Source organism: Erinaceus europaeus, chromosome 8 (genome assembly GCF_950295315.1).
Source record: "Erinaceus europaeus chromosome 8, mEriEur2.1, whole genome shotgun sequence".
NCBI lineage: Eukaryota > Metazoa > Chordata > Mammalia > Eulipotyphla > Erinaceidae > Erinaceus > Erinaceus europaeus.
In genome coordinates, this window is record NC_080169.1 from 115348668 (window position 1) to 115364207 (window position 15540).

At 42.3% G+C, this 15540-nt stretch overlaps 1 protein-coding gene across 1 annotated transcript; it reads left to right on the forward strand.

Moving 5' to 3' along the window:
- The first annotated feature begins 10025 nt into the window (after positions 1-10025).
- On the forward strand, positions 10026-15330 carry PIP (prolactin induced protein). Its single transcript, XM_007522353.2, has 4 exons — positions 10026-10185; positions 13399-13504; positions 14707-14821; positions 15119-15330. Exons 1-4 carry the CDS (start codon positions 10091-10093, stop codon positions 15241-15243), a joined length of 441 nt encoding a protein of 146 aa, XP_007522415.2. The 5' UTR covers positions 10026-10090; the 3' UTR covers positions 15244-15330.
- Positions 15331-15540: the final 210 nt, after the last annotated feature.

Genomic DNA, 15540 nt, shown 5'->3' on the forward strand with positions numbered 1-15540 from the left:
TCCAAATTATTGTCTGGGGAGATGATATCATGGTTGGAAAAAGGACCAGAAAGCTGGATCAGGGAAGAGAGTAGTTTTCTTCACATTTTTCTACTTCCTGGAGGCTATCTTGTTACCACTGTGCCAAAAACTGACAATGACCACAGTCAAACAGTCTACTTTGGTCCTCTGCTTCTTCCCTTCTCCATGTCCTTCTAGTTATCAGGAAAACTGGTCTGACCAGGTATCAGTTACATGTCAATGTCTGTTGTGGTCTACAGTAGACTGTACTTAGACTTGGACAATGTACTGGAACAACCTTCTTTCTCCCCAGAGCCTGAGTCATTCAGAGATTACATGAATTTGGGTTTCTCAATGTCTCCCATTTTCCACCAACTACAGGTGGTCACTTCTCATTTATCCTGAGATGCTTTCTGGAGGAAAAAGAAGCAGAGTTCAGAACTCAGCAAAATTCTCTAGAAGTTGCTAACCCAGTACTCAGTATAAGAAGCTGTACTCATCCAATTGTACTGTACTTATGACTCAGTCCACAAGGTTTTGGGGGTTAAAATTGTCTGATCTTTCTGCCCTCCAGCTGGGATTCAGAGATTCAACAAAGAATTTCTAGTGCTATTCTCTGCCAGAAAGTGGAGATAAAAGAAAAAGATTGCACAGATCTTGACCTCAAGAAACTCAAAGACTAGCACAGAGCTCTGAGCTCACCACATTCTGATACGTGCAGTTTGGCTTACTTTTCATCACAAGCCTTCATTTTCCTTTACTTAATTATCTCCTCCTCCCCAGCTACTTTGCTTTCTATCTATTAATCTCAAGAAATTACTCTCAGAGCTAATCACCCTCATCCACTCATCAGTCATCCTCTGGACAGATTGATGAGTTCAGAATGAAGCAAGAGAATGCAAGACCCTAGGAGAAAGTATTCCAGAAAAAAAATGTTTCCATGATACAATATCTGGGATGCAGATATAGGTGAGAACAACTACAAATATGTGGAAATTCATGCAAATAAAAACAATAGTGCTTTCATTTCTGTATAATATAAATATCTATGCAAGAAAAGAAATAAAATTAAATAGTATGACAAAAACAGCCATCCACCATAGAGTAATGACATCCAAAGATGAACTGCTTCTCACATAATATATGGGTCTAACGTTTTTTGCTCTAATGTCAAAATAGAAACTTAAAACCCTTGGTCTCTTGAGTGTCCCTGTCTCTCAGAAGCTACTTTGCTTTACTGTGTGTAAAGTTCTCTGTCTGCTTGTGCTCAAGTTCTAATTAGACACAAAGCTTTTAGAGGGTGGACTTCAGCAGCATCCGACAGCGTATGCAGTATGAAGTTGTACTACTGGGCATTGAAAGATGGGTAATATTCAGAAAAGTGAAGGGAAAAAAAAAAGAACTAGGTGGAAAAGTCCTTAAAGATATGACCAAAGTGTGTGTGGGTAGAAAAAATATATGACTCACCTTGAATATAGTGAGAAAACCAGTATGTGTAAAAAAAAAAAATCACAATACAAACATTATAAAAATGAATTAGAAATAGATTGTGGGAAGTCAGGTGATGGTGCAGTGGGTTAAGCGCACGTGGCGCAAAGCACAAGCAAGAATATACTGTATAGCAAAGGGAGTCAGGGAATTAGTGAAGTTCATTTCAAAGAAAGCTTTCAACTCTGGCCCTGGGAGATGCCATCTCTGTAAAGGTATTGTGGAGGGCTGGCAGTATGAGGAAAGCTACTAGAAAAACTTCTACAAGGACTAATCAGAATTAGCAAATATCTACAAGAACCCATCAGAATTATCAAATTTCTATAAGGACCAATCAGAATCTTTCTGGGGCTAGGAACTGCGGGACATCTAGGAGACAGTAGCAAGAGGTGTACCTGTTAATGTCACCTGCCCATATCAAGAAAAGCTTGGACATCAAGTTGAGGAATTTTTATTTATCTTAGTAATTAAAAGAACTGTGTCAACTATTGAGCAAAGAAGTCACTAAATCAAAGTATACCTTCATAAGATTAACTTAGCTGGCTGCACTTATTGAGTCACTGTTGACAATTGTGTACTTTTACTTTAAGGTATATATTTTCCCCTAACTTATGCATACATGTGCAAGAGTGCCCTATCTCATGGGCCCTGATCTATGTCTAAGCTCTGTAACTCTGCCAGGAGATGTGCTATTCAAAATGGAACTGAGGAGTCCTATGATCCAGGACAGATCTCACCAGAGTATTGGAGCTGGAGGGCTGAGGTCCTAGGCCTGGCATCTCTGGAAAGCAGTCCAAAGTGAAACATGCTGAGATGATACTGATTGCATTGATTAGGATTGAGATCAGCAGGTATAGTATCAACTGGTATGAATCAAAAGAAGAATTCCTTTTGAACAAAGGCCATGAATTACTGTGTATTGGCCAACCTGAAACCCACCACAAATATCCTGGCTTTGCTCAAACTGCCCTGCGGTGCTCTGTTTAATTGCCTCCTTTCCCCCTTTGCCCTGAGGTGCTTGTAATCCACCCTTAGAGAAAAAGGCTTACTTCTGCTTGTAAGGTCATGACCAGATCCTATATGGTAACTTCCCAGCTAAGATCAAACACCTGACAGGTCAAGATTTAACTCTGCATTGTGTGTATGACTTAATGCTTACCTCTAGCTTCTCTCTGAACTTTGGGTATATCTCTGTGTGTACCCCCAATAAATGAGCATCCTAAGAGGCTTCTCCCGGAACTGATTGGTCATGTGTTTCCTTTCCTTCCTGAGAACATCACCCTCAATGCCAAAGCCCCCCAGGACCCCCAGGGGCTGCCCCAGTCTCCGCCGCCAGTGACCAGGGAGGCAGAGAACCCCAGGACGACCCGCACATTACCTGATGAACCAGGTTCAAGGCCTTGACCCCGTATTTATAGGACAGAAGCTTCACAAATGGTGAAGCTTCTGTCCCCGTATTTATAGGACAGAAGCTTCACAGGTCTGTAGTGTCTTTTTCTCTCTCCCTCATTACCTCACCCTTCCCTCTTAATTTACCTGTGTCTCCAACCAATATAAATAAAATGAAATAAAATATGAAAAATAAAAAATAACCACTTTGCATTTTGTTTTTATTTTTATTGTGTTGGTTGTTTCTGTCATTTCATTCATTTACTTCAAAGTGGAGGAAAGCAACAAGCAGGCCCACTTTTGGTATGTTGAGTTGGAAACCCACCTAAGCAAAGATTTCATTGGAGATTTATAAAGTTGTATCGTGGGAGTCAGGTGGTAGCACAGAGGGTTAAACACAGGTGGCACAAAGCACAAGGACCAGCATAAGGATCCCGGTTAGATCCCCCCTGGCTCCCCTCCTACAGGGGAGTTGCTTCACAAGCAGTGAAGCAGGTTTCCAGGTGTCTTTCTCGCCTCCTCTATGTCTTTCCCTCCTCTCTCCATTTCTCTCTGTCCTATCCAACAACGACATCATCAACAACAACAATAATAACTACAACAATAAAAAAAAAAGTTGTATCCTGGAAGAAGAGATTAATTTTAAAATGGGTTACCTCCCTAGCACCTGTCAGCCAACTGGAGATTCCCTCCCCCCCAGGGATAAAGGATATCACCAAGTAGAAGCTGAAGGAGAAGGAAAATAAGAGTGGTCAACCATCCTGAGAGGGTGTCTCAAGACACGATTCTCCTTGCTAAAAAATGAGAAGGTTCCAGGTGAACTGAAGTGAGCTTGATACTCTCAAAGGTTCACAATAGAGAACTCAGGCAGCACTGTACAAGGACCCAGGTTCAAGCCCCCAGTCTCCACCTGTGTGTGTGTGTGTGTAGGGGGAGCTTTGTGAGTGGTGAAGCATGGATGCAGGTGTCTCTCTCTCTTTCTCTCTCTCTCCCTTTATATGTCCCCCATCCCCTCTTGATTTCTGGATGTCTCTATCCAATAAATAAATATAATAAAAATTTTAAAAAGATAACTCAGGCAACAACATTATAATTATTATTATTTGATTATTTCTCTTCAAAAATCTCAAACGTGTCCAGGGCTGAAAAATACACATGTATAAATAAAGTGAACTGTGTGAGCAGTCCACTGGACAGAGTTCCTGACTCACAGAAGTTGGTTTGGGGATTCTGTGAGCAGAAAATTGCCAATAGAATCAGAACCCTAATAATGGAAAGTATCTAGGGGTCAATCTCTACAGAAAACAAGATTGGAATGAGACTGCGAGGGGATTTGGGACAGGGCAGTGCCAGGCTGTCAAGGAGAAAGTCAGCCACAATGATCATCTCACATGAGTGAAACGGCAGAAATGGCCAACACTAGAAGACAGATGGAAGAAACTGATGAGTAACACAGGGATATGATGTGGTTTGTCTGTGAACCAGGAAGAACAACCTGTCTCCTATCCCCAGGATAGGTTCATGACATGTGCCACTGTGAAGATCCTGTTGATATTTCCTGCAGAAGCAGAATCTGTCTGAAAGGAGATCTTGAAAGGGCATCAAAGAGGGTGCTTGGAGGAATCCCAATCAATTGACCTCAAGAAACCCACAAGTGACTACTTCCTTCTGTCCATCCCTGCAGAAACCCTGAAGGCAATATTTGCTCACTTGCCTCTGCTTAGCTGAGCTGCCAACTGAATGCCCCAACCCTGAAATCCAGAGGCAAAGGTTGATCATACAGATTAAAAGGGAATTTTTAATTGTGGGACCCAGCTCAGTGGAATGAGAAGAAAGTGGCTGTTATGATTAGTAAACCCTAGACTCTCATTGAGCCTGGCCTTTCATTGCCTATGTCATCTTGGGTACATTAATTCTAACATTGGCTTTTTGATCCTTATTTCATTGGGGATTTTGTGAGACCAAGGCATAACCACAGCAAAATGACAAGTTCATGCCAATATATGTGAAACAAAGCTCCCATTTTTCTCTACAGAACTTCCTGTGTGCAACTCCCCCTCACCCCCCTCTCTACAGATGGCCCTGTGTCTTAAAAGAAGCCCTCTCTCTTCTCTCATTCTTCCTCAGAAGTCCTATTTTGTCTGGAAAATGCCTCTGATTCTAAAACCAGACAGACTTGCTTCTCCATTTTCCATAGATCCCCAACTCAAAACACACTGGTGGCTTCTAGTTACTGTGAAAATGGGGCCAGAGCTTGTTCTTTTCTGATTCCAGAGAACCGTGTAGCTCTCTCTACATCTGAGACATCCTTCTCCAAAGACAACTCTTTGCCAAGAATTCCAAAACAGGGAGTCTAGAACTAGAGAATGTCTCTTCTCTGCAAGGAAACTCTGAGAAGATGGGTGAGAGTAAGGTGACTAAGGTACCAGACAAAGGTGGAAAGTCAGTCCCTTGAACAAGATGAATGGACTGTTCCATTTTCTTGGGCCAAGAGGCAAAAATACTTAAGGTTTCCTTGATTCTTTCATATATGCAGTTGATTATCTCTCAGGCAGTCTCACTGCTTTCCTCTTGTGTGAGGATATTCCAAGGGAAAGAGTTGAGGATGTCTCAAAATGTCAAACAGTGTTCCACCATCTGAAATGTTGTCACCCTCCACATACATCTACACCAATACCACCACCATCACCACTACCACCACCACCATCACCGCCCCTTTATAAACCTTACAAGTAAGGCTCAGGTGATTTCAGAGAGTTGATCTGAGCAACCAGGTTCTTGGGAAGTCATCTATTAAGTCTATTGAGATTATGTGGAAGGAGCCATTTTAAAATGTAGTGAAATCAAGAATTCTCTACACAGGGGTTGTAAATCACTACAAAAGACAACAAGACACACAGGTTGACTTTCAGTGATGCACCTTTTAAACTTAGGTAATGGAGGGGTGCCAGGCGGTCGTGTAGTGGGTTAAGCATGCATGGCACAAAGTGCAAGGACTAGCATAAGGATCCCGGTTCGAGCCCCCTCCCCAGATCCCCAACTTCAGGGGAGTCACTTCACAGGTGGTGAAGCAAGTCTGCAGGTATCTTTCTCTCTCCCTCTCTGTCTTCCCCTCCTCTCTCCATTTCTTTCTGTCCTAGCCAACAATACTATTAACAACAATAATGATAACAGCCATGATAAACAACAAGGGCAAGAAAAGGGGGAAAAATAGCCTCCAGGAGCAGTGGATTCATGGTGTAGGCACTGAGTCCCAGAGATAACCCTGGAGGCAAATAAAAATAATAATTAAAAAAAAAACCCTTAGATTATGGTGTATTACACTGCTAGGTTAATACAGTCGCCTATTATTTTAGATGGTTTAGCATATTTTGAATGTTTTTAGAGCAGTGATTTCTGATGACATTCAGTGAAGTTGCTTTAAAGGTAGCTGAATGATCAAGCCTGGACTTAAAGAGAAAGGTCAGGGCTGAAGAGAGACATTGGCATAGAAGCTGTATAGAAGCCATTATGAAGGGTGGCCCTAGTGAGTGAGGATCACCAGATATTTAAAGCTCACGGTAAGGATAGGAAGAGTTACAAAAGAAGCAGCTACCATAGTAGTGCAAATAACGTAAGCCACAACCTTAGTCATGGCATAAGAGAAAGATAAATATATATATATAAACAATATGCTCTGTGTTGTTTCCTATAATGTTTTTTAAAGATTTGTTTGTATTTATTTCATATGGAGAAGAAGGAGAAATTAGAGTAGCACTCCAGCTCATATGATGCTGGGGACCTAGCTGGGAACCTATGGCATGCAAGTCCTATGCTCTGCAAACTGAACTATTCCCTCTGCCATTTTAATTTTAGAAATCTTAATGCAAGTAAGATCATGGGAAACCTAACAATGATACACAGAAGGGGTGTGATTTCAGAACTTGTTACCTAGTGATTCTTCCATTTATCTACTCTGAAGTTGAAACTTCTTCATCTCAAGCACTCTTCTAAACACTGTCAGTATGAAAAAAGAAAACAAAAGCTGTGCTTCTGACATGCACATTGGAGTGATGATCTTCCCACAGTTTTCTTGGAAAGAGATGTACTCCTATGTGACTGAAACTTTCAATAAGGAATTGACCACAGAAAGTATTTGTGTATACATAATTCTGCTCAATGGACCATGATCTATCTTGTGAGCAGAAAGTTCATTGCCTACTGGAATGTTGCTGATAACATCCTGAAATACAAAAAAAAAAAAAAAAAGACACTCAGAAATCAGCACAACACACTTAGTGGTATATCTTTCTCCACTCTCTACCTGCTAGTGTCATCTGTAATGGCTCCTCTGTTATAATGTTAGAGCCTAGTCTCACCCCAAACTTCCAAATAGACAAAATACACATTCAACCAACATTAGTTCTAACCCTCCCAACATTTACCATTCCTTCCCAAATATTGACTCTGCTGGGGTGCATTATTCTCTCAGTAATAAGGTAAATAGGAATAATACTGAAAAAACAAACAGATTCCTTGGTACCAAGAAGTCGAGTCTGAAATCTTCCATGATTACAGATGTTGTTAAGAATTAAATTATCGGGCCTGATCAGTGGTGCAGCAGATTAAGCATACATAGTACAAAGCTCAAGGACCTGCACAAGGATCCAGGTTCGAGTCCCCAGCTCCCCACTTGCAGGGGAGTTTCACAAGGGTTTCACAAGCAGTGAAGCAAGTCTGCAGGTGTCTTTCTGTCTCTCTCCCTCTCCCCTCTCAATTTCTCTCTGTCCAATTTAAAAAAAATGGCCACAGAAGCAGTGGATTTGTAGGTCAGGCACTGAGCCCCAGTTGTTGGTATGCTTCTAAAACCCCTTTTGTTTCATTGGTTTAATCCCCCCCTGCTTAACACTGTATTCTATTCTTAGTTAACCACTGTTAACTAAGCACCAGCATGCCTGCAGGGCATTGGTTTAATCCCCTCTGGTTCACGATGTCTTTTTGCTCCGCCCCCTCTCCTTGTCACACCCTGATTTTCACCAGTCTCTTTTTGCTCCACCCTCTCTATGTCACATCCTGTTTCCACCCTACTTGGTGAGTATATATAAGGACAGGATTGTGATTAGAGAGAGCTTAGCTTAGATTGCTCTGCATTCCCCATGAATAAAGAGATACTGCGTACAGCTCAGCCATGAGTCCCTGGTTGTCCGTCTCCCAGCTAGTCCGGCATAATGGCACCCTGAACAGGGACTGGCACCCAGTGATAATATGTTCTTGGCAGCACAATTTGTAATAGCCAAAACCTGGAAGCAACCCAGGTGTCCAACAACAGATGAGTGGCTGAGCAAGTTGTGGTATATATACACAATGGAATACTACTCAGCTGTAAAAAATGGTGACCACCATTTTCAGCCGATCTTGGATGGACCTTGAAAAAATCATGTTGAGTGAAATAAGTCAGAAACAGAAGGATGAATATGGGATGATCTCACTCTCAGGCAGAAGTTGAAAAACAAGATCAGAAAAGTAAACAGAAGTATAACCTGAAATGGAATTGGTGTATCACACCAAAGTAAAAGACTATGGGGTAGGTGGGTGGGGAGAATACAGGTCCAGGAAGGATTCAGAGGACCTAGTGGGGGTTGTATTGTTATATGGGAATCTGGGGAATGTTATGCATGTACAAACTATTGTACTTACTGTTGAATGTAAAACATTAATTCCCCAAATAAAAAAAAAAGTGAAAAAAAAACTATGATAAAATAAAAATAAATTTGACATTTAAAAAAAAAAGAAAGAAGAAGGAGGAGGAGAAGGAGAAAGAGGAGGAGGAGGAGGCGAAGAAGAATAAGAAAGGATAAATAAATATTTTAAAAATTAAATTAAAAAAATTAAACTATCTCCTACCCTATGACTTGGCAATCCCTTCCCTAGGAGCATATCCTAAGAAACCAAGCATACCCACAAAAAATTATCTGTGTATACCCATGTTCACAGCAGCACAATTTGTAGTAGCCAAAACCTGGAAGCAACCCAGGTGTCCAACAACACATGAGTGACAGAGAACTTTGAGGTCTATATACACAATGAAATACCGCTCAGCTATTAAGAATGGTAAATTCACCTTCTTCACCTCATCTTGAATGGAGCTTGAAGAAGTCAGAAAGGGGATGCATGAGGGATCATCTTACCCATAGACAGAAGCTGAGAAATAAGAATGGAAGGGGAAATACAAAGCAGAAGTTAAATTGGATTTTGTGTATTATACCACTGTAAAGGACTTGGGGGAGTACGGGGTGCTTTCAGGTTCTGCTGCATGATGGGGGAGAAGGACCTAGACTGGAGGGTAGTGTTTTCTAGAAAACTGAGAAATTTTGGTCAGGGTAGATAACATGGTTCTGCAAAGAAATTCTAATATCTGAGGCTTCAAAGTCCCTGGTTCAATCCTCCACACCACCAAACGCCAGGGCTAAACAGTGCTCTAGTAAAGAGAGTGAGAGAAAATTTTTGAACATGTACATCTACATTTACTGTAAACAACTGTATTTACTGTAAACTATTAAAATCCTCCCCATAAATTTTTTAAAGGAATAAACTGTCACCCTACATTAGAGTCTGTAAGTTTACTAAGAATCTGGGGCATCTGTAGAGCATAAACATGACCCTTAAGATTAAGAAGACTCAAGGTCACAGACATTTTCATGTCTCCTGGTACTGTGTTCTCAACCTGTGCTTTATCCGGAGTACCCAACTCCACTTCTCCTGCTTCTAGATGAAAGTTTCTGTCCAGCATCTTTTCTTGTACTAACTATAACAGCATCAAGAAAATGGGTCCTAGACCTGTGACCAGCCTGACTGTGAAAACCTGGCTGGTTTTTCTAGAGATTCAGGGAGCAGTGATTGAAAATAAGGTGACCTACAGCAGGAGAGATAAAAATAGAAGCTAGGAGCTGTTGTAGCTATGGAGGTCATTCTGAGAAACTCCAGTTCATGAGGAAGGGGACTCAAACTCCTCTCCTGGGCTTTAATGCCCTTCCAGCTTAATGTTGCCTTTGTCTTTCCATAGGAAAACAAACATTAGCAGAACAAGGAAGGATCAGGAGTGGGCAGGTTGGGTGATTGGCCACAAGGACCTGACTGGCAGCTCTCCTGCTTCCGGGACCTCTGTATAAAGAGTGCTCTTGGTTCCTAGGATTCTGCTTCTTTCTCTGGGACATCCTGTGTCATTTCATCCAGCATGCAACCCCTTCAGTTCCTGCCCTGGGCCTGCCGTGCCACCTTGTTCCTGATTTTCTGTCTGCATCTTGGGCCCAACAATGCCCAGCAAGACACGTAAGTTACCATCCCCACCCTTCACACACACACACACACACACGCACACGCACACACACACACACACACACACTCACTCACACGATAACACAGCCGTGTAGTGAGGACTCGTCTTCTGAAGAGGAATATGAAACTCTATACAACCCTATCTAGAAACTTTCCTGAGGGGGCCAAGTGGTGGCATGCCCAATTAAGTGCACACTATGGACAAGCACCTATGTAAGGATCCAGGTTAGAGACCCTGCTCCCCATTTGCAGGGGGTGAAGCTTCACAAGTGGTGAAGCTGGTCTGCAGGTGTCTATCTTCCACTCTCCCACCCTCCCCCCTCTCAATTTCTCTCTGTCCTATGAAATAAAATGGAAAAAATGGCCACCAAGAGCAGTGGATTTGGGGTGCTGGCACCCAACCCCAGCAATAACCCTGCTTGCAAACTTTTTCCTCTCTCTCTCTCTCTTTTTCCTCTGTGTGTGGAAGAACACTTTTGCTTAAATCTTTTCATTTACAGTTTTTCTCCTCAAAGTACTTTGTGGGAAGGATATTGATTTACAAGATAGTTGTTGTCATCTGAGTACATTTTCTTTATCTGTCCATTGCAGGTATCTGTACACCAACTTCAGTCTCCTCCACTATTATGTACTGGGACCGCAGCACCCTTTCTGCTTCCCTGTCTCCCACATAGAAAGTAATGGCCTTGGTTAGACACTGACTGGGCTTCAACAAAACACAACCAGTCTAAATTTCACCCTTGATTTTTGTTTCTCAAGCTCTGCTTAGGAGTGAGGTCATCTGGTATTTGTCCTTTTCCTGGCTTATCTATCACTTAAAATGACACCTTCACAGCAGAAGAGTGCTTTAAATGTTGGCTTACTCCAGCGTTGCTTACCTGGGTTTTGGATTCAAATTTGAGTGTACAATTTTTAGTAACCTGAATAAGCATTCTGATCTGCACCTACAACATTCAGAAGCTTTTTCTGTTGGGCAACTTTCTACATTTTTATCTGCTTACTGGTTTGTTGTAACATCAAAACCTCAAGCATGTGCAATGATACCACTCCCAGGTGGATCTTTTTAAGGCTTTTAATCATTTCAAACAGAGAGAGAAATGGGGACAAAGAGGGATGGTCAGTTATCATAGTACTGTTTCACCCTCCATAAAGCTTTCCCTGGTGCTGTAGGGTCCCCTACAGTTGTGTCAGTGAATCTAGGGCTTGAATCCGGGGCTGTGTAGGTGAAAAGGTTCATATCCTTTGAGGTGAGCCATCTCTTGACCTTGAAGCTAGTGAGGCTTATTTTGTTTTGTTTTTTATGACAGCACTACTTGGCTCTTGCTGCTGGTGGTTCTGGGGAGTGCAACTAGGATTCCTCAAATGAAATGCTGTGTGTTACTTTTGTGAAATTTTTCCCTTCGATTTTCAATTTTACTTTGTGTGTCTTGTGTGAGATATAGAGCTAGTATGAGAGAGAGAGAGAGAGAGAGAGGGAGGGAGAGAGAGAGAGATGGGAGCCAGAAGACCACTCTGGTACATGAAGCATCAGGGATCAAACATGGAGCTTCAGACGTTTAAGTCCTGTACTCTGACAGCTGGACTATTCTACCAGCCTCTAGTCACCTGTTTCAAATCCAAGATGTCTAATTCCAGAAGACCCTAAGAATTCCCCTCCTCTCATAAATCCACAAAAAACATCCACTAGCCCCCTACACACACACACACACACACACACACACAATTCCACTGGGTGCTTCTAAGATGTTTATAATGCTTTCTGGTGGCAGTGGAGTTCCCTTGGATATACCGGGAATAACAATTCTCTTTGTTCTTTTTTTTTTCACCTTTTAAAAATTTTGCCAGTGATGTACAAAATTATAAGCTAATAAGAGTATAACTACACACTATTTCCACCACTAGAGTTTTGTGCCCTTATCCTCCTTCAGTGGAAACCAATAATTCTCTTAATGTCACAGGTGTGAGTTAAAAATATAAAGATCCCATTTTTCTTCAATCTTGCCTTCACTTCACTTTTTTTTATTGGTAGGAATTACTGATTTACAGTCAACAGTAAAATACAATAGTTGGTACATGTGTAACATTTCTCAGTTTTCCACATAACATCTAACCCTCCTCCAGTCCCATGTTCCAGGACCTGAACACTTCCCTCACCCCCAGAGTCCTTTACTTTGGTGGGATGCAATCCTCTTTATTCTAAGGCTGCCTCCCATCTTGTTTTCTGTCTACACCTTTGCTTGCTAGCCCTCACTTTTGCATCCTGGCTTCCCAAAGGAGAGAGTATAGCAGGTCAGTGCCGGGCTAGCCTGCGTGAACTAGACCAGAGCCAACCTAGGCTGCTGCATGGGAAAGGGATCAGGAACACACAATACCATGCTGTGTTTATTGATCTGTCTTTAAATATCTTCTGAGACGGAAGTGGTAGGGTGGAAAAAAGGAAGTAACTAGGAAAGGGGGTGGAGTGGAAAAAGAGCAGGAAGCAGTGGGGATTAAACCAGTGGGGAATCTAACCAGTGGGGATTAAACCAGTGCCCTGCAGGCAGGGCGGGTCTCAGACAAAACAATGATTATGTAAATAGACCACAGTGTTAAACAATGCAGGGGCACCTGGTGTGATGACACTGATAGGAACAGAAGCAGAATTAGCCAAAGGAGAAATGATGATCAATAGGTCAGTAGCTGCCAACATTCTTTGGGCTGCTCTGGGAGATATTTGCTGATAAATCAGAGATTCTACTCACTGATTTTGGGCTGTGTGATCCTAGACTAAACCAGCATGAGAGCCTAAGCAATGATTCCTATTCTGAAGCTCAAAGATGAATGCAAGGACCACTCCCCTGGCCCCATGTTCTGACAAGACATGTACAACCCCAGTTCCCAGTGAGAGGCACCTGTACCAGATAGGAGTATCAAGGCAACAGAGGAAACCTTAGGGCTGTCTCTCCTCCCCCCACCTAAGTGAAAAAATAATAATCAAAGTCAGCCTCAGAGTAATGATATCATGCTTGTAAAGTCCATACTGTTGTAAAAAAAAAAAAAAGCAAACAATAAAGAAAATTCCAGAGAACCTTAATGCAGCTGCTTTAACTCCCATCATCTCCTGAGCTCCCCTAAACCCCAGGCTCCACTCCAGGTTCTGCTCAACATGCAGCTTCTCTAAGATCTTGATGGCTTATGTCTGTCCTGCTTCCCTCCTCTTCCAACCAGGCGAAATCCAGTAATCATGGATATGGAAATTCAAAGAGAATTGGAGAACCAAGATGAAATAACTCTGAAAGGGTCCCTGAAAACAGAATTGAAAGAATGCATGGTGGTAAGTTGAGGCTGAAGGGAGTGAACCCTAGAGAAGTCTGACTCTTTAGTTCTGAACCTAGCTAGGACCAGACTCAGCCGAATCTGGCACAGTGAAATTGAATAGAACACATCTTACTTGAGCCTCAAAAGAGTTGTGAGAGTTGGGAGCAGATTAGGCCTGTCAATGATGAAGGGAAGATGGTAAAAAAAAAAAAAAAGGATGAGAAAGAGAAAGGATAGACTGTTGTAGAGAGCCCACTGGTGTGTACACTAACACCACTTAGGAAAAGCACCACGACACAGGGCAAGCTCCATGGGTAGTGGAGCAGTGCTGCAATGCCTTTCATAGACAGAGGCTAGAGTGTCTCACTCACACACAGATCTTGTTTTTCTAAGTGAAATAAGGAATATAAACAAGTAGGCTGGAGAGTTAGAAGTGTTTCCTCTCTCTCTCTCTCTCTCTATATATATATATATATATATATATATATATTCTCTGAATCTCTCTTTCATAAAAAATATTCAATAAATATTAAAATAACTTTAAAAATAAGTAGGCCTGAAAGCCATAGAGTCATGTTTGCAAGAATAAAACAATAAAGGGAGAGAGAGAGGAGAAGAAAATGAGAGAAGAAATGGGAGGAAGAAGAATAAAATAAGGGAAGAAAAGACTTGTTGAATAATCATTTTCATCTCACAACTCAGGAAAACAGGAGGTGGGGAGAGATGTTGCTGTAATCTCCTGAGCTCACACAATTAGAAAAAAAAAAAAAAAAATCACTGCAGTGTTTGGTCACAGCAACTGGCCACAAGGCCTAGTTCTCCTTGTCCACCTGAGCTGTCAGGTCAAGATCACCTAGTTGGAGAACCTCTCCAGCAAACAGGGCACCTGTACCCCAAGTGACCATCCAGCCCAAGGTCATTCAGCACTTTCTTTCAGAGACATCTTCCCACAAAACTTAAGTGCACTTGGAGTCAAAAAGCAAACAACAACAACAAAAAACCTTAGTCTGACTTGAGCTCTTGAAAGACATCAAAAATGAACTCCCCAGCCTCTGACCCAGCTAGGATCCTAATGATGTCCTCCCTCTTCTCCCCATTCTCCTGTTCCTACCCCTATCCTCTTTCTATCCCTCCCCACCCCTCTCTCCCCATTGCTTTCTCCTTTTCTCATTCCTACACTAATACTGGGTCCCTTCCTCCCGCTTCCTCTTCCCACAGGCTAAAGTATTCCTAGTGAGCAGTTACCCCATGAGTGGGCCTTTTTACTATACCTACACCACCTGCCTCTGTGAGGACAGTCCAAAAACCTTCTACTGGGAGTTTCCCGTAGTCAGTAAGTAGTGACAGTGATGTCACCCAAGGGAAGATCTGCCAACCAGGAAGGGGAAATCATGCTGGGAAAGGTGCCTGGGCAGAGGAACATGGGGAGGGTGCCAGGGGAGGGAGGAGAACTCTTCATGGGATTCAGGCTCACATCGGAGAGGTAGAGGGGTTGTATGAGGAAAAAAAAAATTACAAATGAGGGAGATGCACTTGCAATCCATTGGGGAAATAAGAATTCTTATGGGGGGGTAGGGACACTGTGGGTGGAAGAATTAGCAGAGATAATCTCCATTCTGTTTTCTTTCAGGACAAGTAGACATAGCATTGGTGGCCAAGATTATTTCTGAGGAAAACATCTGCACTGATGCTATATCAGTGATCCCCAATAAGGGCAACTTCACATACATTCGTAGAAAATTGTCTCCCCAGTGAACTTCCTGGAAGCCTCCCCCAGGACTGTTTTAGTCTTGACTGGGGTGTCTGTGGTGATCTACAAAATAAAATTCTCACAAGCTTTAATGTGTTCTCTTGTATCGCCCTTCCAACACCTGTCCCAGAGAAAGTCCCAGAGTACCTAGAATTTCAATAGTTGGGGTCTTTATAAGAAACTTGACTTGGAAGGATGTTTAGGGGGAAGGAACTCGCTGATCACTGGCAGGAAGAGGGAGAGAACGTACTTCAATGCAAGACACCATGGGCCTGAACACTAGAGCCACCTACCTGCCAGTC